This window comes from Columba livia, chromosome 14, assembly GCF_036013475.1.
Source record: "Columba livia isolate bColLiv1 breed racing homer chromosome 14, bColLiv1.pat.W.v2, whole genome shotgun sequence".
Classification (NCBI taxonomy): domain Eukaryota; kingdom Metazoa; phylum Chordata; class Aves; order Columbiformes; family Columbidae; genus Columba; species Columba livia.
In genome coordinates this window covers 9,466,797-9,491,226 of record NC_088615.1, presented here as the reverse complement: position 1 = coordinate 9,491,226, position 24,430 = coordinate 9,466,797, and the positions used below count along the sequence as shown (strand labels likewise).

General features: G+C 45.1%; 1 protein-coding gene across 1 annotated transcript; it reads left to right on the top strand.

Moving 5' to 3' along the window:
- Positions 1 to 1,352: 1,352 nt before the first annotated feature.
- On the top strand, positions 1,353 to 24,058 carry TGFBI (transforming growth factor beta induced). Its single transcript, XM_065029945.1, has 17 exons — positions 1,353 to 1,545; positions 5,715 to 5,813; positions 12,567 to 12,631; positions 13,497 to 13,654; positions 14,794 to 14,958; positions 15,435 to 15,581; positions 16,277 to 16,418; positions 17,015 to 17,227; positions 17,381 to 17,518; positions 17,745 to 17,890; positions 18,056 to 18,192; positions 18,687 to 18,817; positions 20,956 to 21,080; positions 21,988 to 22,090; positions 22,319 to 22,398; positions 22,773 to 22,797; positions 22,966 to 24,058. The coding sequence occupies exons 1-17, from the start codon at positions 1,430 to 1,432 to the stop codon at positions 23,019 to 23,021; spliced, it is 2,046 nt and encodes a 681-aa protein (XP_064886017.1). The 5' UTR covers positions 1,353 to 1,429; the 3' UTR covers positions 23,022 to 24,058.
- The last annotated feature ends 372 nt before the right edge of the window (positions 24,059 to 24,430 follow it).

Sequence of the window (24,430 nt, the reverse complement as noted above, 5' to 3'; positions counted from 1 at the left end):
AAGAAACACAACTGAGGAATGGTTTTGTGGATTTTATCCAAGAAGCACTAATACTGTTTACTCTGATCAGATTTATTTACTGTGGGGAAAAAAAAAAAAAGTCTTTGCAAATACAAATTGTTTGTTATTGCTGAAGATGACTTCTGTTTGGCTCAGTGGCTCTTTGCTGGATACATCACAATTCCCATCCTTTGTTGAGCAGCTGCTCCTCATGGCCACCCCTCAGTCTGCGAAGCCACATGAGGGCTTTGCAGAAGTCTGTCTGTGAGGTCAAGCTGCCACAAGGCACCCCTTCTTCTTAGAAGGATTTAGGCACCTCAGTTGTTTGTCATTTGTCCACTATGTCGCCTCTTTAGGACTTCTGCACAGCCTCTTTCCTGGGAATCCTGCAGTGATTAGCACAGTGACAGCCTCATGTGAGGGTTTGACTTCTCTGCTGCCATTACCTTTACAAACACCACGCTGCCCTTGGCTGGAGTGGAGGTTTCCCACGCCAGCTGTTAGGACAACTGCGATGCCAGAGGTGGCTTCAGGGCCAGGCTGGCTTGTGGGGACTTGTCCCACCAGCCATGATGGGCCCGCAGCTTTGTGTCTGTCACCCTTCAGAGCAATGGGGTGGCATGTTGCTCACTACAAAACTCACCCCTGGGCTTCACCCCAGAGCTGTACACAACACGAGCAACCTGGCCAAGGGGACACACTGGTGACAGCCTTATTGCTCTGTGTCAGTCTAAAAAAACAACAGAAACCTCTCACCATGTGTGACTCCTGACACAGGAGGCCCCCGGGGAGCCAGGGTGACACCAGCACGCACTGAGAGGGTGCCAAGCATGGCCGCAAGCACGGGGTGACATTCAAACAGGCAGTGGAGCAGGGCTGGGCTGGCCAGATGGCAGACAGCAAAACTCGCTGGGGCGTGATGATCACAGAGGGGTTGAGATCGATGGGACCCCCGGAGTGAGTCCAGCCACCCCGCTCTGAGTCCTGCCTGGGGAGGGGATGGAGGGGAAAAAGTGCAGAAGAAAAAGCAATTGTGGACAAAATGCTGAACTGGAAGGGTGGGTGGAGAACGCTCCTGGCCGCTTTCTGCTCCCGCAGCTGTGGGGCTGTGGGGCACGGATGGACCAAGTTACGGATGGAGGGATGGACGGGTGGACCAAGGGACGGATGGATGGGTGGACGGGTGGACCAAGGGACGGATGGATGGATAGACGGGTGGGTGGGCGGACGGACGGAGGGATGGATGCCCTTCCAGGGGGCCGGCCCCTTGTCCCCTCCCTGCCCCTCCGGCCGGGCCGGGCCGGGCGGCGGCTCCGCTCCCCCCGCGGGGCCGCGCCACCGCTCCCCGCCCCCGCGCTGCCGCCGCCGCATTTAACGGGGCGTGCGGCCGCCGCCGGCCCGTCCCGGCCCGTCCCGCCGCCTCCCGGCCATGGCGCAGCCGCCGCTACCGCTGCTGCTGGCGCTGGCGCTGGGCTTCGCCGCCGCCGCCAAGTCCCCGTACCAGCAGGTCCTGCAGCACAGCCGGCTCCGCGGCCGGCAGCACGGGTAAGCGCGGCGGGAGGGCGGATCTCCGTGTGCGCACCTCCCCAGGGAAAAAACTGTTTTTCCCTTATATTTGTACAAATCTCGGTGGGAAGCGGCGGCCCCGCAGCGGCTGGCAGCTCAGTTGCCCTCTCGCCGGTTGCCGGGCACCGTCCGGTTCTTTGCGCGGGTGCGGAGGCGCCGGCGAGCCCGGGGCCGGCTACTAGCAGCTCGGCCCAGCACTCGGGGAAAACTCCGGCGGTTGCTTTCTTCCTGGGATAACGACTGTTTCTTTCTTCCGGGGTTAAGGACTTTCATCCTCGGATAACAACTTTTTCTTTCTTCTTTGGATGACTTTAGTCCTTTCTTTTAGGATGCTTAATGTTGCAGATGTCATTTTAGACTACACAGTGATTCTTTATCACTCTATCCCCATTATGGAAAAAGGGGAAAAAAATAAATCCCAGATTTTGAATGGTTAAACATTTTGGGGAAGGAATTCTCCTTTTCATAAATTTATAGAAAAAGAAAGAAAATTCGTTCAATGGTAGAGGAGTATCTCTGTGGAGTAAGCACCAATCTACTCTTTGGCTGGATCGCCCAGTAAGTCTTGAAAGTTTTCTTGAGAAACAGTTTTTAAAATGTAGTGGAAATTAGGATGGGTGAAAGGATGACAAATGTTTCAGCTGGTTTTTGTCGTTAATGGAACTGTAGCTTCTACTTAAATGGATTGCTGAAAGCAGGGTCATGAAATGTTTTTTAAAAACTCCGAGACTTAAATATTACCATTCTATACATTAGCTGGCGGGGATCCAGGTCAGTATTTAAGAAACGGGGTATGCTCTTTCTGTGTCTGATCAGGTACAGAATCCAAAAGACAAATTCTGAGCTGATGTCTATTTGTAAAATCTCAATAATTAAAGAATTACAGTGATATGCATACAAATACAGTGAGCCTGGTTCTTTATCTCTACATGATCTGAAACTAAGTAAATATCCAGTTCTGCTGATAGCCTTGAGCCAGATGTTTGCTCAGACTCAGTAAGTTACAGTGCAGTCCTGGCATAACTCAGTGCACTCTGCAGAGAGAAGCCTGTTACTCCCTGTATAATCAATAGAGGCGCAGGGCAATGTGACTGTGGTCCATGCTGGTGCCTGAGGTGTTAGGGACACACAAGGAATTGGCACACCAGGGTTTCCAGACAAAGTGAAGTTATCCTTAGATAAATCCAGCCACAGCACTTTGCTCACTGGTCCCTTTCTGATGGAGAGAGAAATTTATACCAAGCCAATTTTTAAACATCAACTGAATTTTGAACATTGATTAATGACGTGCCAGACGGATACAGCAACACAAAACCAGCCCCATGGATGTAAGGCGTGTTGTTTTGCTTGCAGGAGGGAGCTTAGGAGGGATGTGCAACCAGGGCTGCCACTCTTTATGCTGTGAGCATCCCCACACATCATCAATGCTTCTATTGAGCCGGGAGCAAGTTGGGTGGCAGAGCTTGGCCCTGCAGCAAAACTTGTACGTCTTAATTAACTTTTTTTAAAGTGAATCAGCTCGAGTCTGGGAGGGGAGCTGAGGAGTATAGAAGGAACACTAATATTTGAAGATGACAACCTAGGAGCTCTCTCCTCAAAACCCACCTGGCTTTGTGGGCACTGCACGGTGCTGGGGAGCTTCACGGGTGCAGTCACGGCAGGTAGCTGGGACCATATGGTAGGTCCTGCTCTTCTCTGCCTCTTTCTGAAGGGCAAACCCTGCACCAGCATCTCCCAGCTGCTGCCTGCCAAGTGGAAGGCTTCAGCTGAAGGGGAACAATAGGCAGTTTTATCCTCGAGTCAGCGCGGCTGGCTGGGAACGGCATGGCAGAGGTGATGAACTCCAACGAGGAGAGGGGAGAGTGTTGACAAATTCATTTTAAGCCAGACTGGGCAGAGGACCAGAACACGCACGGCAGGGAGCCGCTACTACAGCCTGTCTGTGGGAATCATTGATAACACGGCCCTGGGGGGGGATTTTTCCACACTGAAGAATAACTGGGAAGAAGTTTTCTCTGATAAATCAGGGAGGGAGCAGCAGCCCTGTGGAGCCACAGTCCCGGGCAGGGAGGAGGGAGCAAGGCAGTGTTGGGTTCAATGCTGTCCTGAAGGCACAAGGGTTTTCTTGGCAGGCTGCTCCCAGGGATCTGGGGAAAATGATCAAACAAGTCCTTCAGTAGCCAGGCTTGTCAAGACAAATATTAGAGGGATTGTCCACTGCCGTTAGCCAGACACTGAAATTGAGGCAAGGTTTGGAATTTCGATGTAATTGGAACCATATTTCGGCCTGGCGGGGCCAGGGTAGCCGAGGTGGGCTGAGTCAGAGAGCACAGACGTCTCTCTAAGCGATGATTTGGTGTGGAAATTACTGAGCCTGGGCCAGCTTGCACCAGCTGAAAGTCTGGCTTTGTGATTTCTGACTTTTTTGCAGTAGATTATTTCTCTTTGTCCCTCGCCTTAAATATAGGAAGGTAATTAAATGCTTTCATGCAGAATCAAACTACCATTACTGGATATGGCAGTAACAAGGGAAAAGGTGAGCCTAAGTCCCCCAGGTCCCACGGGCTCTCACCTTCCCCTCAGGGCAGGGTGAAGATGTCAGGACCATTAAGGGTCAGATCCTGCCTCTGCAGGACCCTGCGTCAGCCATGTCAACAAAGACTCATTGAAGACAAGCCAAGCTCCAGCCAAGACTGGTGCTGGAGTTAGGCAACGTATAGAAGACCCTCATGTTAATTCATGTTAATTGACCCTAATGATGGTCAGACTGATCTGTTTTGGAGAGATGAATTTGGGGTGCCAGTGAAAAGCAAGTGTGGCCTCAGGAAGACTTGGTGGTTGGGCTCCAAACTCCTCTTTTATTAATTTTGGTAGGCAAGAAAGCAATGTCTCAGTCAACCCAGTGTGAAACAGGCTGCTGTCTGTTTTCCTAAACAGATCAACAAGACTTTTACAACAGCATCTCCAGACTCCATCAGGAGTTTAATTTGTGCAAATGAAAACTCTGCCTTGGACAGTGCAGAGCACTTCTGATGGGCTGAAGTAATGGTTTATGTATTTTGATTAATTATTTGTGTTCCCTCCATCTGCTTGGCAGCTAATACCGTACATACTTTTGGTGCTGCTGCTGCAACTGGGACATGGTGTTGGTGTTGGGAATCCAGTCTCAGTTAAGCTGAGCATGCTCAGCTTGCTTGGGCGTTTGCTACAGCTCTGGCTCAAGACCAGAGACAAGTCGGTGGCCTCACAATTGAGATCCATAAATCAGATCTCATGCATTGACTGTGCATTGTCCACATCCCTGGCCAAGGCTGCTGGCCACAAACCGCAGAGCTGGTGAGCCAGGCTGAGCAGGGAAATGCTGTGCTGGCCAAACCAGCAGCGAGGAAACTCCCAGCTCCTGTGTGACCATGTCTTTGCTCACAGTGATACCACTTCTTAGAAAGCTGAAGGGCTACAGTCAGCTTTCAGTGGGGTTAATCACATGTGTAACACCAACCATCTGCTTTTCTGGTTGAGAAGAAGCTTTCGGTACCTTTGGGGGTGATACAACCACCCTCAATCTGTGCTGTTGAAACTGGAGTGGGCAGTGCCACTGCTCATTTTCTTCATCAGCTGCTCAGCATCCATGTCCAGATTCAGCTGAGTCTGACATACAGCAAAAGCACATGTTCTGGTTTTGGTGCAAGTCAGTCTATAGGCTGATGAATACCTGTCTGCTTTTAGGTCTTAAATGACAAAATAATGTGGATTGTTTTGAAGGAATTGAAGTGTTGCATAACTTTATCAGGTTTTTACCTGGGATCCCAAATTGGAAGTAGCTGTTCACCATGGAAATACTGACCAAAGTATTACTTTTAACTTAATTTCTTTATGTTTTGGTGAGAGGTTCAACATGGAAAAAATTCAATGAAGAAAAGATACCCTGACAGAGTGAAGAGAGATCTCTTTCATTGCTTCTTCCACTTCATGGTAGTTATTATACGCTCAAATTGAGCAAGTTGACTTACAGCTCTCGAAGTTTCCTCCCTCACAACACCAGCAGAGCTTTTTGGGTGCTGTCAGGTCAGGTCTGGCTCCGCATTGGGGTTCAGCACCAACAGGAGGGAGGCTTACAGGACCCTCTTCTGCTTTCTCATTACCTGTAGCCCCAATGTGTGCGCAGTGCAGAAGCTGATCGGCACGAACAGAAAATACTTCACCAACTGCAAGCAGTGGTACCAGAGAAAGATCTGCGGGAAGTCCACGTAAGTACCTGAGCTCTGGTCAGGGTCTCCCCAAAGACCCTGTTGTGGAGGTGGGTGCTGGGTAGGAGAAGCAGATGGTGTGACAGACGTGGGATGTCAGAGCCCATGGTGTGGGCTTAACGTCTATGTGTGTTAAGAATTGGTCTAGCCTTTTACTCCCTAAGAAATATTTGCTTTTTTCTCAATTTGCAAACATGATCCTAAAACACTTAGATGCTAAGAATGGAAAGTACTATGTAAATACAAACCCTGATGGTTTATTCTAATTGCATTTCTATATATACTTATAGAGCTCTCAATGCCGTAATGAAGTGTGTACCAGATGTTTTCTAGTACTTAGCCGTGTCTCTCTACGTGCATAGCTAAAGAAAAAAAAAAAAGGCAATCCAGAGCTGACGGATATTAGAGAGGACATAAAATTCATCTACACGTGTTTGCTTTGGAAGGAAAAACAGAAATAAGGCAAAAGAGGTGTCAGTCTTAGCCAACACTCTCTGATGACTCCACCAGGAAAGGTAATTAGACTTGCAGGCCAGTTCCCCGTTTAAAATTGCAAACAATAATATTCAAGTAGCTGTTGCATAAAGTATCTGTGTGAGCAGCCTCGGGACATTCTTTTGAAAGATGTAGTCAGCAGATAATTAAGGATATGTGAGCTTGACTATCTGCCAGGCTGTAGATCAGGAGTGGGGAATCTTTTTCCTTGGTGTAGGCCAAACTGGGCTTTCAGACACATTTGCTGGCCCAGACTTTAGCACATACTACCATGTTACTCAATGTCAGTGCAAAGGTGCTGGCTGTGGGGAACAGGGCTGTGGGCCAGGTCTGGTCCTGGATCCACAAGGTCAAGAAGAACAAACAGCACAAAGTCCTCTCGTGTGTTTCTGATATGGTCTGATGTGAATTATGATTAGATCCATAGGAACATGCTGTTCTTTACTGCAGAATAAATAACTTCTGTGTCTGTAGACAACAGCAGACTTTGAGATCTTGAAGTCTGGTAATCTGTATTGCTTTTATTTTGGTTGCCTGCATTGGTTTAGCTGTGCTGGCTGATCATGGGGATTCATTTCATGTGTCTGGTGTTGGTATTGTGAGAAGGGATGCAAAACAGGAGTTGTCACTGTGAGTGGCTTTTGGCCTTTCATTGTACTACCCATGAATTTGTCTAAAAGAGGAAAATGCTGTACTTCAGAAGGATATATTGCAGGATATACCATAGAGAGAGCATATACAGTGGTTTTCTTTATGTCCAGTTCTCTTTACAGAACCAAAAAAAAAAAAAAAAAGGAGAGGCAATATTGCAAAACCAAACAAACAATGCCCCCCACTCCCCCCCTTAATTCTACAAAACCACCAAATCTGGAAAGACTTAATTTGGGTGATTAGAGGTCAGGCTCTCATCTTGGCCAAGTGGTGGCTTTTTTGATGTAAAATGGACAAGATTATGGCATGGCAATATGGTATTGTCATTGCCTCTTCTGATAACAGAGTAGCTTAGTAGGTCTCCAAAGAAAACATGACTCAGCTGTGGATGTGGGATTGCTTTCTTTTATAGTCACAGAAAGGCAAAGCCATCCAGCCACAGATTTCTTCAGCTCTGAAGCAAAAGGGAAACTAACCTCACGTAACCCAAGCGTACAGCTGTATTTGGCAGAAACAAACTCACCCACTTATCTCCAGAAAGAAGTGGAACAACTGGCATCTGGCAGTATTTTACGATTTCATTTGAGCAGAAGGGGTCAGTTTTTTCTAACCTCACTTTCTCTGCTTTTACCCAAGGGTCTAAACCAATGACGCATTGCTGAAAGAAAAGCTTACACAGTTTTAACCTGCCTGTTAACCTGTGAGATAATATTCCCATTATATGCAGAATTTGCTCACTGTTCTTCACTTTGCATCATCTCAACAATGGGTCTTATTGTCATCTTCTCTTTTCCTAGTCATTTTTGAGCCCGGGCCCTACTTTGTCCTTTAGCAGAGCTTGTGCAGAACAACAGAACATGCCTTGACTCGCATTTTCCAGAGGACCCTGGGACAGCTCTGATTACAAACGTTTGCTGGTGATGGCTCCCACTGGACGTGGTATTCCTGGCGTATGGAAGCAATCAGGAGTCATTTGGGCTGCAAAGGACACGTGTTACACTACAGCAGTCAGATTCTTAAAGCCGTGTCAGGGTCTGATGCTGTGCCAGACTCAGTGCATCAGCACCCAAGAGAGTGTGTGGACGCAGTTAACAGTGGGTGCTCAGCACAAACCCTCAAAACTGGCCTGTTGTATGGGACTGAGCTGATCCATGAGAGGTTTTGCGAATACCAGCAGCCTTTAAATCCCAGAAGGAGTCAGGATTTGGCATGTTCATCAGCATAAGTGGGTGGATCCAACTTTTGCTTGGGGTCTGTAGTCGGAAGTCCTCTCCTGAAGCTGTGTGCTTGGTCCTCCCATTGGAGGGGGATCTACACCATCAGCCCAGGGCGGGCTGTGAAGCTAGATGAGCATGGTCATTTCTCTCTTCTTCCTAAAAGGTTTTTCTCATGAGAAGAATAGTCCTGGGATTGTAGACACTTGACTCATCTCATCTACTTTACATTTGACCTGGTTGTTATCCCCTGTAGAGAATCCATTGTTCTTCTGAAAGGGTCAGTGGTGCAACAAGTTGGGTGCAAATGTCTGGGTCTAGGAAGACAGTTAAACTGCTTTGATTTCTTTTCTTTTCCTGCTCTGAGCACTGTTTCAAAGAGGTAGTAGGGAGGGAGGTCAGTGAGAGACCAGGTACTGCAGAGGGGCAAAGCTGAGCTGCTGCAGGGCTGACTCAGAGCAGAAAAACTCAACCCTGGGTGAGGAAGGCAGAAAAGCTGCTGCAAGCCTGTAGCACAACCTCACTCCTTCTTGGATGGTCACATCTTGCGTCATGAGACACAGAATGACTGGAGCAGCAAGGAAACCAGCTCGAAAAAAGTGGATGTGCCTGGTCTTTAATCTTTTCTCTGGGTGCATCCTTTTCAGTTGCTGCTGTAGCATGATGGAAACTTCAACTCGTTCATCAGCAGAGGACTCCTACCTCCTTATCTACTTTTTTTCTTTGTTTTTCTTGTCTTTGCTTAAGTATTGGCTCACATAGTTAGGAAGAAATTAGAGGATTTATGTACATTTTTTATCATTGCGTTACTTGCTGATGAAGTGAGATAAGACAGTTGGCAAGAAGCCTGACAGTGCTTTGATTTTAATGAGCACTGAAACAAGGTTGTTTTGGTAATTAGGTAATTTTCCACTGCTGGTTATTCCAAAGCCAAAGAAATAGTTTATTTAGAGTATATTCTCATAGTTGGGCCTGTGTTTTTTGTATTTTTTTCTACCTTCTGTATGCACTGAACTCATTCTTCCAGGACTGGGGTTGAGATTGAATATGTCCCCATACACTTTTTTGTCATGAGAATGAAAAGACAACTTACATAAACATGGTTTTTGAATATTTTTTGAGGAATAACTACTGGCAGTAAGTTGCCCCTTAATACATTCATTTTTTTTAACTTTTAAATTAACTTTCCTTTTCTTGTCTGATGTACTTCCCTCAGTTCAGGAGAAAAAAAAGACTCTCTGGCACTTACTTTACAAAAACAAAACATATGGGTTTTATTACAGGAAATTATTACAAATGGATCTTTATTCACTAATATATGCCTAAGCTTATTTTTATTACCTTGAAAAATGCACTTAAAATTTAATTTCAGATCCTGAGAATGCAACAGCGGTGAAACAATGCCTAATAAAAGCCAGGGAGCTTGCTTCTGGAGTCAGACACAGATAGACATTTAAGAAATACAGTGTTTCAAAACCAGAGGCTGAAAAGCTATAGATTTGGCTCAGAATTCCTCACTGAGGAGGTCAGGAAATTGTGGTCAGAGGCGCTGCGGAGTGGATGACAAATACTCTTTGTAGGAGGGCATTGCTAATTGAACCCACATCGCTGGCACCCGCTGTCTCCTGGTGTAGCGGTCTGGAGCTGCAGAGCAGACACCAGAAACGGGGCTGGACATGGCAATTCCAAAAGCTTTTGTGCAGAACCTGCCACACGGCGCAGTGGTTGCAAGTGTTCAGTGTTTTCTCCCATGAGCTGTTTGCCCCTGGCCATGTAAAAGAAATACTCCTTACAGCAGACTGTGGCTCTGACCCAGCTGGAGGAGGACATGTCAAAGGAGCAGCCTTCCTCCCGTATGGATGTGTACTGTAGCATCAAGATGCAGAGTCCTGGAAGCAAGGCAGGGCAGCCTTCAGCCATGGCTGTACTGCTCCCCCCTAAGACCTGGAGGTGTCTGCAGGACCATCTTCCCAGAAAGGGTTGTTGGGCATTGGAACAGGCTGCCCATGGCTGTGGTGGAGTCACCATCTCTGGAGGGGTTGAACAGATGCAGAGATGAGTTTCATAGGCACATGGTTTAGAGGTAAACTTGGGAGTGTCATGTTGATGATTGAGCTCAATGATCTTAAAGGTCTTTTCCAACCTAAACAATTCTATGATGGCCTGTGCCCAGCCTGGAGTGACCCCTTCAACAGTGCCCATGTGCCTTTGGGTGGTCTGGGTGGTCTTGTGCTTCCACCAAGTCCACCAGCCACAGAAGGGCAAATGACTGAAGGTGGTTTTTACAGTCCCCATCTCTGGCTGTAGTAGGTGTGAACACTGGGCTGAGCACCTCTATGTTCACCTGGCCCTTTGGAGTTTTCTGGTACTTAACTCAAAATGCTGGTCTGCAAGATGCGTAGCAGATGATGCTGGTAGGCCACCTTCAGTGGGTGAGTGAGACAGGGGGCTTGAAGAAGCCCCTGCACAGGTGGAGCTGGCCTCATTACTGGCCTTGGTGCTTCTTGCCATTTGCTTCCCTTGTGGGGTGGTGGTGGAGATACCCATGAACTTGCTGAAAAGCAGATGGTGTGGTCCCTCCATCCCTTCTCGGTGCCCTCCCCTCCTGGCTGTTGGGGCAGCCCTGAGCCCCACGCTGCAGGCTGCGTGCATCGGTGTCCTGCCCCTTCTTCACAGCTCGTTAATCTCCAATCGATCTATAAATAAGCCTTTTAAAGCCTACGCCAGCACTCAGGAATTATTTATGCTGAACTTTGGAATGATTTCTCTTTAATCAGCTCTTCGTCTTTGATTACAGGTCTGAATCAAGGGAACTGTCTAGACTGGATTTAGTTTCTATGGGGAAAAAAAGAAAAATTGGAGGTAGGGGAGGGAAGTGGTGGGGGGAGAAAGTGTGTGTTTCTAATGAACATGAGACAGAGGGGCTGGGGAAAGTGGAGCAGCAGGGTGTTAAGATCTCCAGTAGTTAAAGGAAGGGATTGCTTTAGGCAAACTCTTTCCCACATGGAATATATAATGTCTAGACAATCAGTCTGGGTTTGCTTTGTAATTCTCTTAGGAAACCATGACACAGAATTTATTTGCTTCTGTCACAGAAAAGCAGGTATTTGTTTCACTTACTGGCTCTTAATTACCTTGAAGAATTCCCTCTCAAACCCCAGGCATTTCCACGGTTTGTTAACAATGTTAAAATTATGACAAATATCTGAAGCTTGAGGATTTTCCTTTCTCTCTGAGCGAGTGTGCTGAGGCTCGGTGATACAGCATCCTAATTGTCATGAATCCATCTGGGAGCTCAGAGGAAACTCTCGTCTTTGGGAGGAACACCTATTCCCTCTCTGTCTTAGCCCATCAATCAGACAGCTTTGCTCCTGTCACACCAAGTGTAAGAGCAATAGGTGAAAGAACCCCCTGTGAAAAATAAACGAGCACCTTCTGGAATGATCATTTTGTTTCTTTTCCCTGTAAATATCAGAACATGTTCACTCAAATGACTGGCTTTGATAATCAGATGACTTTTGTTTCCCACTGAGCTGCAGATGATGGACACAGCATTCAGGCATTCTTTCTTGCTTATTTAGGGTCTGCAAATCTGCAGGATGGACCCGAGTCCCCAGGACCTGGTCTCTGGCCCCTTTGGTTTTACTGAGGGACAGTGCTTAATTGGAGCAGCAGCTTGCTGCTAGCCAGAAGAAAATGCTCCACTGAGGGTGCTCGAATGGACGTACCCAGGGTTAGCAAAGGTGTTTGTGCTGTGGTACTGCCCAGGGTGCCCGTGGGTGCACATGCTACCACCGGTGAAGTTTGTCCTTGCTGGGTTTATCCCAAGCCCTTATGCCCGCGCATCCAAGACCAGGGATGCTCCTTCCCTTCCAGGTCTGTCTTGTGGATTTTGCCATAAGTAAGCAAAGAATTTCTGCTGGTGGACAAGAAAGGGGTGAAATGAAGGGGAAACGCTTGGCTGGTTCGGTAAAGCAGCTGCAGAGGAGTTGCAGTGTGTTGCCTTCACAGTGATCAGATGCAACAGCAGCGGTCAGCTGGGGAGGTCCCTAAATGCCATGGGGAATGCGCCCAAATGAACCAACACTTACAGTGTCTTGCATAGGTTATCTGTTGGGACCACGACATTGGTTTCCATCCACTATTCACACAAAGTCTCCTGGAAAGTGTGGTTTTGAAAAGAAATTGACTGCTTTTGTTTGGTGGAGAAATTTGCAACATGAAGCCTTGAAGGAGATAAAAATTGTGGTTTGAGTTTTGTTCAAGTCTATATTTCTAATGAAGAATCTGCTTAGATACATCACCAAATATAGATGGACACAGATCTATAGCCAACAGAGGAAAAGCAGTGAGATGCCATCAGTTAATCTGCCGTATCCATCTCTTATTCCAGAGTAATCAGTTATGAGTGCTGTCCTGGATATGAAAAGGTTCCTGGAGAAAAAGGCTGCCCAGCTGGTAAAAATACTTTTGACATTTTTCAAACTTCTTAAAATTATACAGCTGCCTAGTAAAGGGAAATGTTATAGAATTACTCAAAGTGGATTTGATTTTTTTTGCAATTTATGCACAATATCACCATGAGCAAGTCAAAAATGGACTCAGCAGAGCACCAGCTGAGTGCCAGATTAGCTCCAAAGCATGCAAAATGTTCCAGACAACTTAAAACCTTGGATATAATTAAACTTAATCAAGCATGGGAGGGCCATAGGGAGCTACATATTACAACAAGTAATATAGCTGTATTGGAAATACAAAGGAATGATAGAGTAGCGCACAGTTCTGCCAATCTCTGCTCATTTTTATTTTGGCAAGCACAAGGTTAGTGAAATTGCATTTAGGAGAAAATACAGTTCAGTCACTGGTGGGGATTGAGAGGGAATTAACTGGGTTTATTGAAGAAAGACACAGCCTGCTTTTGCTTTCTGAATGCTTCCTTACACAAAAGTTTGATGCCGCCCAGTATACCACGTGGGCTGATGTGGCTGGGAGAGCAGCAGTGAGCTGCCGGCCCCGAGGACCAAAAACCTGACTACACACAAGGGTTGGGCGAAAGCAATTAATATCTTTGCTTGCCTCCATATAAACCCAGAGTAACTCCATTTAAACCTGCAGAGATGCAGTAGATCCTGGATTGCACTCCTGTAATTGAGGCTGGAGCTGTCAGACTATGATTATTTATTATCTAATTAATGAACAGATCTGAGTTCCCTGATGTGCTTCATTTCCCCAAGCATTTTCACCGGTAGCTCTCCTTTAATTCAGCTTGGTGCAGGGAAGGATGAGTGATGTTGTGCTGGGAACAAACCTTCTCTTTTTTCAGCGCTGCCACTTTCAAACATCTATGAAACCCTGGGAGTCGTCGGGTCTGCCACCACACAGCTCTATTCCGACCGGTCTAACCTACGACCAGAAATTGAAGGACCTGGAAGTTTTACAATTTTTGCCCCAAGTAACGAGGCCTGGGCATCCTTGTCTGCTGTAAGATTTAATTACTCTTCTTTCTCCTCTTCCTCTGGCTTTTTCCTAGTGGAGATCCACCTCTGCACAGGTCTGGATCCAGCCCCATTTAGCAGAACAGACACAGTCCTGACATGGGAAGGTCTATGAATATCTATGATGAGAATCACTGTGCTGGTCCATCAACTCCAGAGCTTTGTTTCTGAAACACCAGAGAGATGTGGATGCTCTCCAGTGGGTGGATGTAGAAATCACCTCAGTCAGGTTTCCCTACCTCCTACCATTACAAATTGCATCAAGACCTGCAGCAAGTGACTTTTTTTTTTTTTTTCCATCTCTTTTGTTTTTTCTTGTTGACCTTTACCAGTCTAGTTGTTCTTAATAATTTGCACAAGTAGCCAGTCCCAACTGGAGCCTCTGTAAACCTACAGGCTTTGTGCATCGGTGTGCTCTGATGCCCAGTTACATATAAATTTCCCTTACATTGGTTTTGATTTTCTCACTCAGTGTCTTGCTGAATTTCCACTCCTGAAATTGTCACCACTGTCCTGCTGGTGCTCCCACCCTAGTGGAGCATCTCTGTGAACAAGGGCGAGTCCTGATTGTACAACCCCTATCCAGTTACATGCCATTTAAATCACTTGTTCGTGTGTATATATATATATATATATATATATATATAAAAATATATATATATATATATGAAAAAAAAATATATAGGAACAACTACTGGGGCAGGGAGGGGACATCTTTTTGGCTTTCCCCACTACCAAGCCTCTATCCCAAACCTGCACCAGCAAAGCTTCTTGCAGGGATGATGCTGTTGGGGAAGGTCTCCTGGTATATTTGTCCTTGGCCCTGAGTGATGCCTTTTGTTGCCTTACTGCTCGTTTTGATGCAGTGATCCCACACTGAAGCTTGCTGCCATCATCCCTTCATCTGCCAAGGATGGGGCATTCTAGAGCTGCTAGCTGCTGTCGTAAAGCAAAAGATAAAGATTTACAAAAGTTAGAGCTCTTAATTTGCACAGATGGCTTAAGGCTGAATAGATCACTTAATAACACACACACACACCTTGGATACAGCCAGACCTCCTGGCTCTCTCTAACAACTGGCTTAATTGCACTCAGCACCGAAAAATGATTTTTTCTGATTTTCAGGAAACTTTGGATTCCTTAGTCAGTAACGTCAACATTGAGCTGCTCAATGCCTTGCGCTACCACATGGTGAATAAACGTGTCCTCACAGATGATCTGAAACATGGGACTACACTTAACTCAATGTACCAGGACCTGCCTATCCAGATTCACCACTATCCCAACGGGGTAAGACATTTGTATTCAACCTACCCAGAGTGGGTTTGCTTTTCTGCTGTGTTGCCCCTTCTACATTGTCTTTGGGCTTTCAGGACCCTGTAATGCTTAGGTTGACAGCTATGGATTTAGGATACGTATTTAGAAGGAGCTTGAAAAGAATATTTATAAGCAACTAGTTTCATTGATGCTGTTGGAGGGAAGTTGCCCACATCACTATGTAATGATATGCTTGTTGGTTCTTGCATATTTTCTTAGTATCCTTGATGATTCAGGGTAGACAAAAACACTGATTATTTTGAAACCTCTTTAAACATGAAATGTTTCAAACATGCCTGAAAGATCATTCTCATTCTTTGTGTGTGTTTTTTTGGGAAACCACATTTCTGCTCTGCTAATTCAATATTATAGCACTTGCTACATTTGAGAAACAGCAGAGGCTGCTTTACCTTCTTCACATAATGTCCCGTGGCTCTTTCCCTCTGCAGATTGTGACTGTGAACTGTGCCAGGCTGCTGAAAGCTGACCACCATGCCACCAACGGAGTGGTTCATGTCATCGACAAAGTCATCGCCACCACTACAAACAGCATTCAGCATATCATTGAGACTGAGGAGAGCCTGGAAACACTTCGGGTGAGTCCAGCCAATGTGTGCTCTGGGGATCCTTAAAGATGTTCAGTCATCCCACTCCCAGTGAGTTGTCATCAAGAGCTCGCTAGTGCCTGGGTGCTGTGACCCTAAAGCTGCTGATAAAATCCTTGTACCAATATGGCTTATTTTGCTTTAGGAAGAGAATTCTTTGGTATCAGCACAAGTGAGTTTTTATGAGAATAATTGTCACTCGGCTATTGTTGTCAGTAAAGAGATGTGGACTGAGTCTGTCTCCTCACTCTTCAGTGGGAGTCTTAGCCTGATTAACTGTTTGGGACTGATAGCCACAAATTTATTTGCCATGATATTTGCCAAGTAAAGGAATAACTTAAAAAGCACAGGGGTTTTGCAGTTATCTGGTTGTAGGTTCTGATCTGAGATATTCACTCGAACTACTGTGACCCTTTCCAGGCAGATCAGGGTATTTGAACCAGCTCTCAGCCTTGCCAAAAAAGGGCTCTTGTACTCAAGTTTCTGGAGCACGAGAGAACCACGGGGCCAGGTCAAATTTTTAAAGGGACCAAAGTGCTGAAAGAAGCTATTCAGGTTTTTTTTGTAAGTCCTCTGAAATTATAAAAGCCTTAATAAATCTGGCCCTTAGTGTGTGCCTGGACAAAGTTGCTGACCTTTGTATTCTGGCTGACTGTGTTTTACCCTCTCTCCTTATTTCTCCGCAGGCTGCTGTGGCTGCCTCTGACCTCAACAGCTTGCTGGAAAGCGAAGGCCAGTACACACTCTTGGCTCCAACCAACGAAGCCTTTGAGAAGATCCCACGAGAAACACTGAACAGGATCCTGGGGGACCCAGAAGCCCTGAGGGGTAAGTGCTTGTTTACTGAGCCCATGGAGAGTCTGAAGAGTATTTTGAAGTTCTTTGAATCCTTCTCAAGGGCATCTGAACGGCTCCTTGATACACTCTAACAACAGCTGCAGTAAACACATTTGACAGATTCCAGCTTGTTAAACTGGACAGACCAGACTTCTTTGGATGTAGATGTGGTGGACATGTTGGCATGGCAGAGGGAGTGGTATCCAGATGTGGAGGAGGGAGTTGAAGCAGTCTCTTTTCTGAGTTTTCCTTTAGCACTCCTGTATGCGATGGTGATTTCTATCAATCCAGCAAAATGCAAGAAAACCAGTATCTAATCAGTGTAACTCCCCCTGACAAATGAGTCAAATAACCACACAAAACCTATTGAAGTTGAAAAAGGTGTATAAAAATTACTTTTTTAAGCACTTAGTTTCCCAGGCTGGTGAATTAAAACCAGCACAATTTAAAATGACTGCGCATCTTTTGGAGTGGAGTCCCATACTATGCTCTACAGGAGGCCCTTGCCCTTGAACAGGATCCCTAAAAGCTGCAGTAATTTTATAGTTGATTGTTCCAGCTCACTAAGACACTTGCTTCTCCTACAGACCTGCTGAACCATCACATCCTGAAGTCAGCCATGTGTGCTGAGGCCATCATCGCTGGCCTGACAATGGAGACTCTGGAAGGAACCACCTTGGACGTGGGCTGCAGTGGAGAAGAGCTGACCCTCAATGGGAAGCCCATAATTGCCAACAAGGACATCCTGGCTACCAATGGCGTTGTACATTTTGTTAATGAGCTGCTGATCCCAGACTCAGGTACTGATGCCTCTCTGCATCTTTCTATTGCCTTTCTTTTGTCTATTTTTCTTTTTTGCCAAGGAAATACTGGATTTAGAGGGTCTAGATATTTTGTAGCAATGGGTGGATTGCCTTTAACGCAAGGTCACTATGCATTGCTTTTCTTTTCAGCTAAGACCCTGTTTGAGTTGGCACAAGAATCTGAAGTTTCCAAGTCTACAGACCTTTTCAGACAAGCTGGTCTCAGTTCTCATCTAACTGGCAGCGAGAAAGTGACCCTCCTTGCCCCAGTGAATGACGTGTTCAAAGGTAAACTGGGGAGTAAATCCCTCTTTTGCATCAGTGTGGGCCACATTTCAGCCAAGTTTCAGTGCACAAGCATGTAAATCCTCTCTCAAATGCCTCAGCTATAGGCAGTGGCATCTAGCTTTAAAATTAAAAATTAGTGTGGGTAAAACTCTGTATCTGGGCTTTTTTAGTGTCTCAGCAGTTGTTTTAAGTGAATCACTGGTTCTTTCCATACTTTTTCCTGCAGATGGACTCCCCACTGTTGACAGCAACATGAAAAACTTGCTTCTGAACCACATTGTTAGAGATCAGCTCTCCTCAAAATATCTTTACCATGGACAGAAACTACAGACTCTGGGTGACAAAGAATTGAGAGTTTTTGTGTACCGCAATGTAAGTCCCTGCAGTGTGCAGTGCTATATATGGCTGAATGATGTTTGTTGTCTGCAATGGTATGGCTATCATGTAAAAGTTATAACTGAGCATTATGGAAAGTATAAAAATCTTTTGAAGCATAGGCTAATAAAGTCTTTTTTTTTTCTTCAATTTTGTTTTCAGAACCTTTGCATTGAAAATGCCTGCATTGCTGCCCATGACAAGAGAGGAAGGTTTGGGACACTGTTTAGCATGGACAAAATGTTGACTCCACCATCTGGCTCAGTGATGGATGTTCTCAAGGCAGACCATCGCTTCAGGTGACCTTTCTACTCTTCCTAAGTGCTATCTAGGAGCAGAAGAGCTGCCAAAGCAGTTTCTATTTGTTATGCATCATAGTCGTGACTATATGTATTTTTTTTTAACATCAAGAGAGCATCCAAAACCATAGTGTCATCCCTAACTTATGGGGAGTGAGACTTCAAATAACCCTTCCATGAATTGTGAGCCAAGAGTGTGTGGTCCCCCTTAACATAGTAAGAATCTGTCTCCGAAGCCATCTCTGCCCATCAGAGCCACTGTGGCCAGGCCTCCCAGCCTCCAAGGATTCAGCATCTCCAGGTTGCTTTGCCATTTCTCAGATGTTCTGACTGGACCTCACAGGCTCATTTCATACCTAATTGACTTTTTGGTTAATTGATTTACAGGAACCCAGCAGCCTCTTTGTAATTGTAACTCTTTTGAACACAACATGCAATTGCTCAAAGACTAATAAAAGTAGTTTATAGTGAAGCATTTTCTCTTTGTTTTGCAGTACGTTGGTGGCTGCAATCCAATCTGCAGGTCTGACAGAGAACCTGAACAGGCCAGGCACCTTCACGGTGTTCGCTCCAACAAACGAAGCTTTCCAAGCCATGCCCCAAGGGGAACTGAACAAACTCATGGGTGAGCATTTTTACAGTATTTGGAGGAACGGCTGCTGGGTGCTATTGGCATGATATGGGAGAAATGGCTAAATTTCTATGCCATATCCTGTTCTTTGACCCTGTCTGTTGGAAGCATGGGCTTCCTACACAACTGATTTGGATAAGCCGTATCCAGCAGAAGGCCAAGGACGCACAGTGGCACTGAACTCTCACACAACATGTGGGCATGAGTTTGTATTTAAACACAGCAGATATGGCCTCAAGTTCTTCCAGGGGAGGTTTAGATTGGATATTAGGAAAAATGTCTTCCCAGAAGTGGTTATCCAGCACTGGAACAGGCTGCCCAGGGCAGTGGTGGAGTCACCATCCCTGGAGGGGTTTAAAAGATGTGGAAATGAGGTTCTTAGAGACATGGTTTAGAGGTGGACTTGGCAGTGCTGGTTTAATGGTTGGACTCCGATCTTAAATGTCTTTTCCAACCAAAATTATTCAAGTGTAACCAAAATTATTCAAGTGTGTGCTGCAAACTTACTATGACTTTAATTTGGCTGTGCTGGCTGGTGTAAGCAAGATAATTCTAAGGTGTTTCTCGTGGAACCAATGAGGTCTCTGCCTTGCAAGTCAGGGATGGAAGAAGTGGGAATTTGGCTGTCAATCACATAAGACCAGAGTGTCTAAAGTAAGTTTTGCAAATAGAAACCATGGCCCACATTCATCTCCAAGTTACACTGCATTAAATTTAAGTAGTAAAAGGATAGAGCTGTTGCTCCATCTGTGTATGTGGACAAAGCAGGAAGTCTGGTCTGATCCTGAGAAGACAATAAATATTCCAGTCTAGCACAGATGAAGACCAATATCCTGAAAAGCACAGGCATGCAGGCTGGATGTGGAAAAAAAAAACATGGGAATGTTTCATAACACTCTTCTTGATAAGCAGCACAATCTTTTCTTTTGTTCGTGTTAAAAATCAGCCGTGGTTGGAAACAATGTCAGGTATTTGAGTGTAACGTCTTCTCATCATTAAAGCCCAACCAAACATTGACATAATAATTTGAGAATCATCTACCCATGGTAGCTGGTTATCCTTTTAAGTGCAGGGATGAGGAACTGGTGATATCAGACTGCATAACCAGACTAGTGCTTCACGTATAAATATCTCAGAACAGTTTTGTAGCTATTGTAAACGGCTGCAGGAATGAAGTAACCCAGATGCAGACACTTCAGATGTTCTTGTTTTTTCACACAAATATTTAGCTTATGCTTCTGATGAAGAAGTGAATCATGCTGGTGAGGACGTGCAGTGTGAACTGTGGCCACCCTAGGAAAACTGTAATGGAAAAAAAGCTCACAGTGTATTCAGAAATGGTTAGTGAAACAAAAAGTCCCCCTTGCTGAAGGGGCTGCTCTGGTTTCATAGACAGAGACCATCTCTTGCACCAGCTGTTCCCCATCACCTGTCTGGGGGTTTTACCAGTGAAAGCCCATGTGTGTCCATCACTGCCTCTTCTGGAAAAACAGATTGCAAAGGGGAAGCACCTTTTCTTCCTAAGATCTTTTTCAAAGCATGACTATATGAATAGAGACTCAGTGGGATGGCTATGGGGCCACCAATCTGCAAGGTATTAGTGACATTTCTCCTGTACTTTTCCCCTTCTTACTCAAAAATCCTACAGTTCCGGCTGTGAAGATTGTTGCAAAGTGACACTGGCTTTGGCAAAAGTATTGACATTTGCAAATACCAGAGTGATATATTTGCTTCCTTATTTCACATAGGGCTTTTTTCCCCCCTAGATTTCCTTGGGAAGTGAAAGCAGAAGCAGGAGCAGGTTCACAGTGTGCACAGTGAGAGAATGAAGGGACTGGAAAACCAAGAAATAGGGATTTTGTGTATACGGCAGATTTGGTACATACCACAGTGGAACATTGGGAGAGTGTCCTTCTGGAGTCACTGGGATCCTGATCTGTCCAGACAGGAATGGCTTCAATGTCCTAACCAGCTCCAACCAAGGTCCTTCTACCTGGTCGTTTCAACTTTCCATTGTTTCATTGCACTTTGAGGAAATTATGGTGTTTTCCATGTAGTATCATTCCAGCACATGGAATACAGGAAGCAAGCGCTGATGCTGTTTTGCAGATTGAAAAGTTTTCTTCCCCCAGGTAATGCCAAGGAGCTTGCCAACATCCTCAAGTTCCACGTGGCTGATGAGATCCTGGTGAGCGGTGCAGTGGGTGCCCTGGTGAGGCTGAAGTCCATGCAGGGAGATAAACTGGAAGTCAGCATGGTGAGCCACCTCGGATGGGGTTTTGTGGTCAGCAGGGCTGTGGTCTGTGTTTAGCTGTCTGTGGTGAGGACCAAAGTGTGTCTGTGCTCATTTGGGTGGTGTGGGAACCTCTTCGAAATTGGTGCACAGACCCATGGAACAGTGTTTTCTGGGCTGGAACAGAGGGACTGTTGCCATGTGTTAAACCCAAGAGGCTGGAAGTCTTGAAATGTGTGGCTTTTTTCAGCTTTCTCCCCAGAAGACCAGTTGTAAATAATTTCCAGGAGCTGTTATAATTTTAACCCCAAGTCGTGGGGGAAAAAGCTTAAATAAATTAAACTAATAGCTTATTCAGCTAACACATCTCTTTTGGTGTAACAAAAATGACCTCTGCATGGGCTCCCTTAACAGCAGGATTTATTTAGATGTATAATTTAATTTCAGAAATTCTGCACTGCATTAAGAGAATGTAGAATCTTTTATGGAGGGTATAAAAAAAAATCCAGACAGTAAATCACCCAAGACCCACTCTGTGCATAAGGAAGAAAATGCAGGACAAAAATGGAAACGCTGGTGTTTCCAAGGGCATTGAGTTGGCCAGCTTGTGTGCTAGACTCTTCCCATGTCCAGTCCCGATCTGCCCTCTCCTGATGTCATCTCCTCAGCCATGGGGGAGCTGGTGGAGCTGTTCTGATGCCATCGCACAGCCTTCCCAGCCAGAACACTGAGAAAGTCCATGCTCAGGCTATAATTTGTTTTTATATTCTCCTTAATTGGCAAGAGGAGTGAAAATGCCTACGGCCATCCAGTAAATGAATGAATGCAAAGTGAGAGCTTTTTTAATAAAATTGGAAACCACTGATGACAAAAGTTTCTCATTTTCTACTCTTTTTTTTTTGTTGTTGTTGTTTTTTCTTCTTTGGAACAGAAAAACAACATAGTACATATCAACAAGGAGCCTGTTGCTGAAAGTGATATCATGGCCACGAATGGTGTGATTTATGCTGTGAACTCTGTCTTGCAGCCTCAGGGTAGGTCCATGGTTAGCAACATCTAGAACCATACCATTAGGGCAGAGCTGCTTTGGGAGGGAGAGGTGACACATGGCAATTGCTTTAGTTTATTGAGGGGGATGAGTCTGTTATGGGATTTTCAATGCATACTGACATGGAAAATACTCCAAATACTCCAAAATACTGGCAGGAAGCAGCCTGTGTGCTTTGCAGAGTATTTCAGTGCTATTTATGTCCCACCCTTAGCTTCAAAGCCACAAGAAAGAGGTGACGAGCCTGCAGATCCCGCGTTAGAAATCTTCAAACAGGCATCTGCATTATCCAAGGTAAAAGACAAATCTCCCACACTAGAACAACTGAACTTACACTTTGGTAATAATGATTGGAAGATAATATCATGTGCAGATTTTGATTTCCAAAGAGAGTGAGCATGTCTGTGTTTCATGGAATGACCAACCCTCTCTTCTTACATGATTTAATTATATAAGAAGTAAAACATTTTGCAATGTGAAGCCTATGGTTTGCAGCACCCTGTGAATGGAACCTTGACATGGTAATATATATGTCAGCCTCCAATAATGAAGAGTGATTTATGCATAGTTTTTGGAGACTACAGATAAATATATTTACATGAAAACCGTTCTTAGAGCGGTTGGAGATTTGTTGTATTTATGCAAACTTGTATTTTCTTTCCATGCAGGTTTCTCAGAGGAATCCTCGACTAGGTAAAACAACTTCTCTACCTTGTTTCTAATTTCCATCATACATCCCTCTCCCTTAAAGAGAAGTTTACTCTGTTGTCTTGCTCCAAGCAAGATGTAGCATAACCAGGAGCGGAGGGGACAGGGAGATGCTGTGTGTCTGTCCCACCCAGCTTGCTTTTCTCCTTGCAGCACCCGTCTACTCCCGGTTACTCGCGAGGATGAAGGAAAACTCAGGTGGATTCTGAGCAGCATCATGAGCAACCACAGTCAGCACCTCCATCCCACCCGCTCTGGCTGACAGCTAAAGAGAAGGACAGAATAATTTTTAAAAACCAAATATCACCCTTAAATTTATTTTTGTTCCCAGTAAAATGGTTAAGAAAAATGAAAAGCCATACATACATATATATATTTGAAGATCATTTTTATTTGGTTTTGACATTAAAGTTCCCAGACTGAGGGTAGGTTTTGTTTTGTTTTTTAAAGTAGTCACTAATTTGCAGATTTTAACATACCCAGTTTTTGGCTTGATACGTATAACACTTATGAGGGCAGGTGCTTAATTCCGCCCTGGTTCAGGAGCTCAGAGGGATGCTCAGAGCTCATCTTGGTGCTGTCTCACTGGGTGAGACCAAAAGGGGCTGAATTTAAAGCCCCTTTTCCAGGCTCCCAGTGGTACCTACTGGTACTGCAAACTCCAGGCTCCCAAAGCAGGAAGCCAGGTGTGATCTCACTGAAACCCCCTCCAAACCAGTGCTAGAATTGAGAGATTTTGTCCAGATTGACTTGGCGGGAATTGTGTATGTTCAGTTTTCTGTGCAAATACATTACCCGGGCTAACTGTATGGCTGGACAAACAGCAATTGCTTTGGAGGAAGTAAATTTGTTGAATTAATTAACCATTACCCAAGCAATTTTTTTTTCCTGGATTTCTTTTTTTTTTTTTAAAAACAAGCATGTGTTTCATTCTTCCTCTGTGTTTTAAAAGTCTTCCATGAAATTCTGAATTGAAGTTTTTTAACAAAAGCCTCTCTATTGACACTGAGCAAACTGCATAATTATAAGCTATGGTTTGAACTTGGGGGGGTTTGTTTGTTTTTGTTTTGTTCTGGTTTTTATTGGGTTTTGTTTATGCCTATGGGTTTTAACTGTGCTGCATTTTGTTCCCAAGACTGAAATGAGACTTCTCCCTGGCTGAAGCCTTCCAGTAAATGATTCATTTTTAATAATGGTTGTTTTTTAATAAAAATTTAAAGTAAAATAAAAAATATAAATATGACAAGTGATGATAATGCTTGTTTGTTTTTCTGTTTGGTTTGAATCACCTGATGGCACAGTTTGATCACCTGAGCAATGGGAAGGAGGGTGGTCAGATTTGGACGGATCACTATTGACAGGTCTAATAGTTACTGGAGTGGAATAGCAAAGCATTTCTCCTCCTCTCTGACCCTGGCCTGTCATCATTTTTCAGCAGTACTTTTCTGTCACTGTCACCATTTCAAGGACAGGGCAGCCGTGTGCATCCTCCTGACGGATGCTCAGCCATCTCTGCTGACAGCTGGGGCTCAGCATTCCATGCTGTGATGCCAACAGCACTTATTCACCCCATCAGGCCTTTATATTCACTCCCCAGCCAGTGGTTACCTTTGTGAAA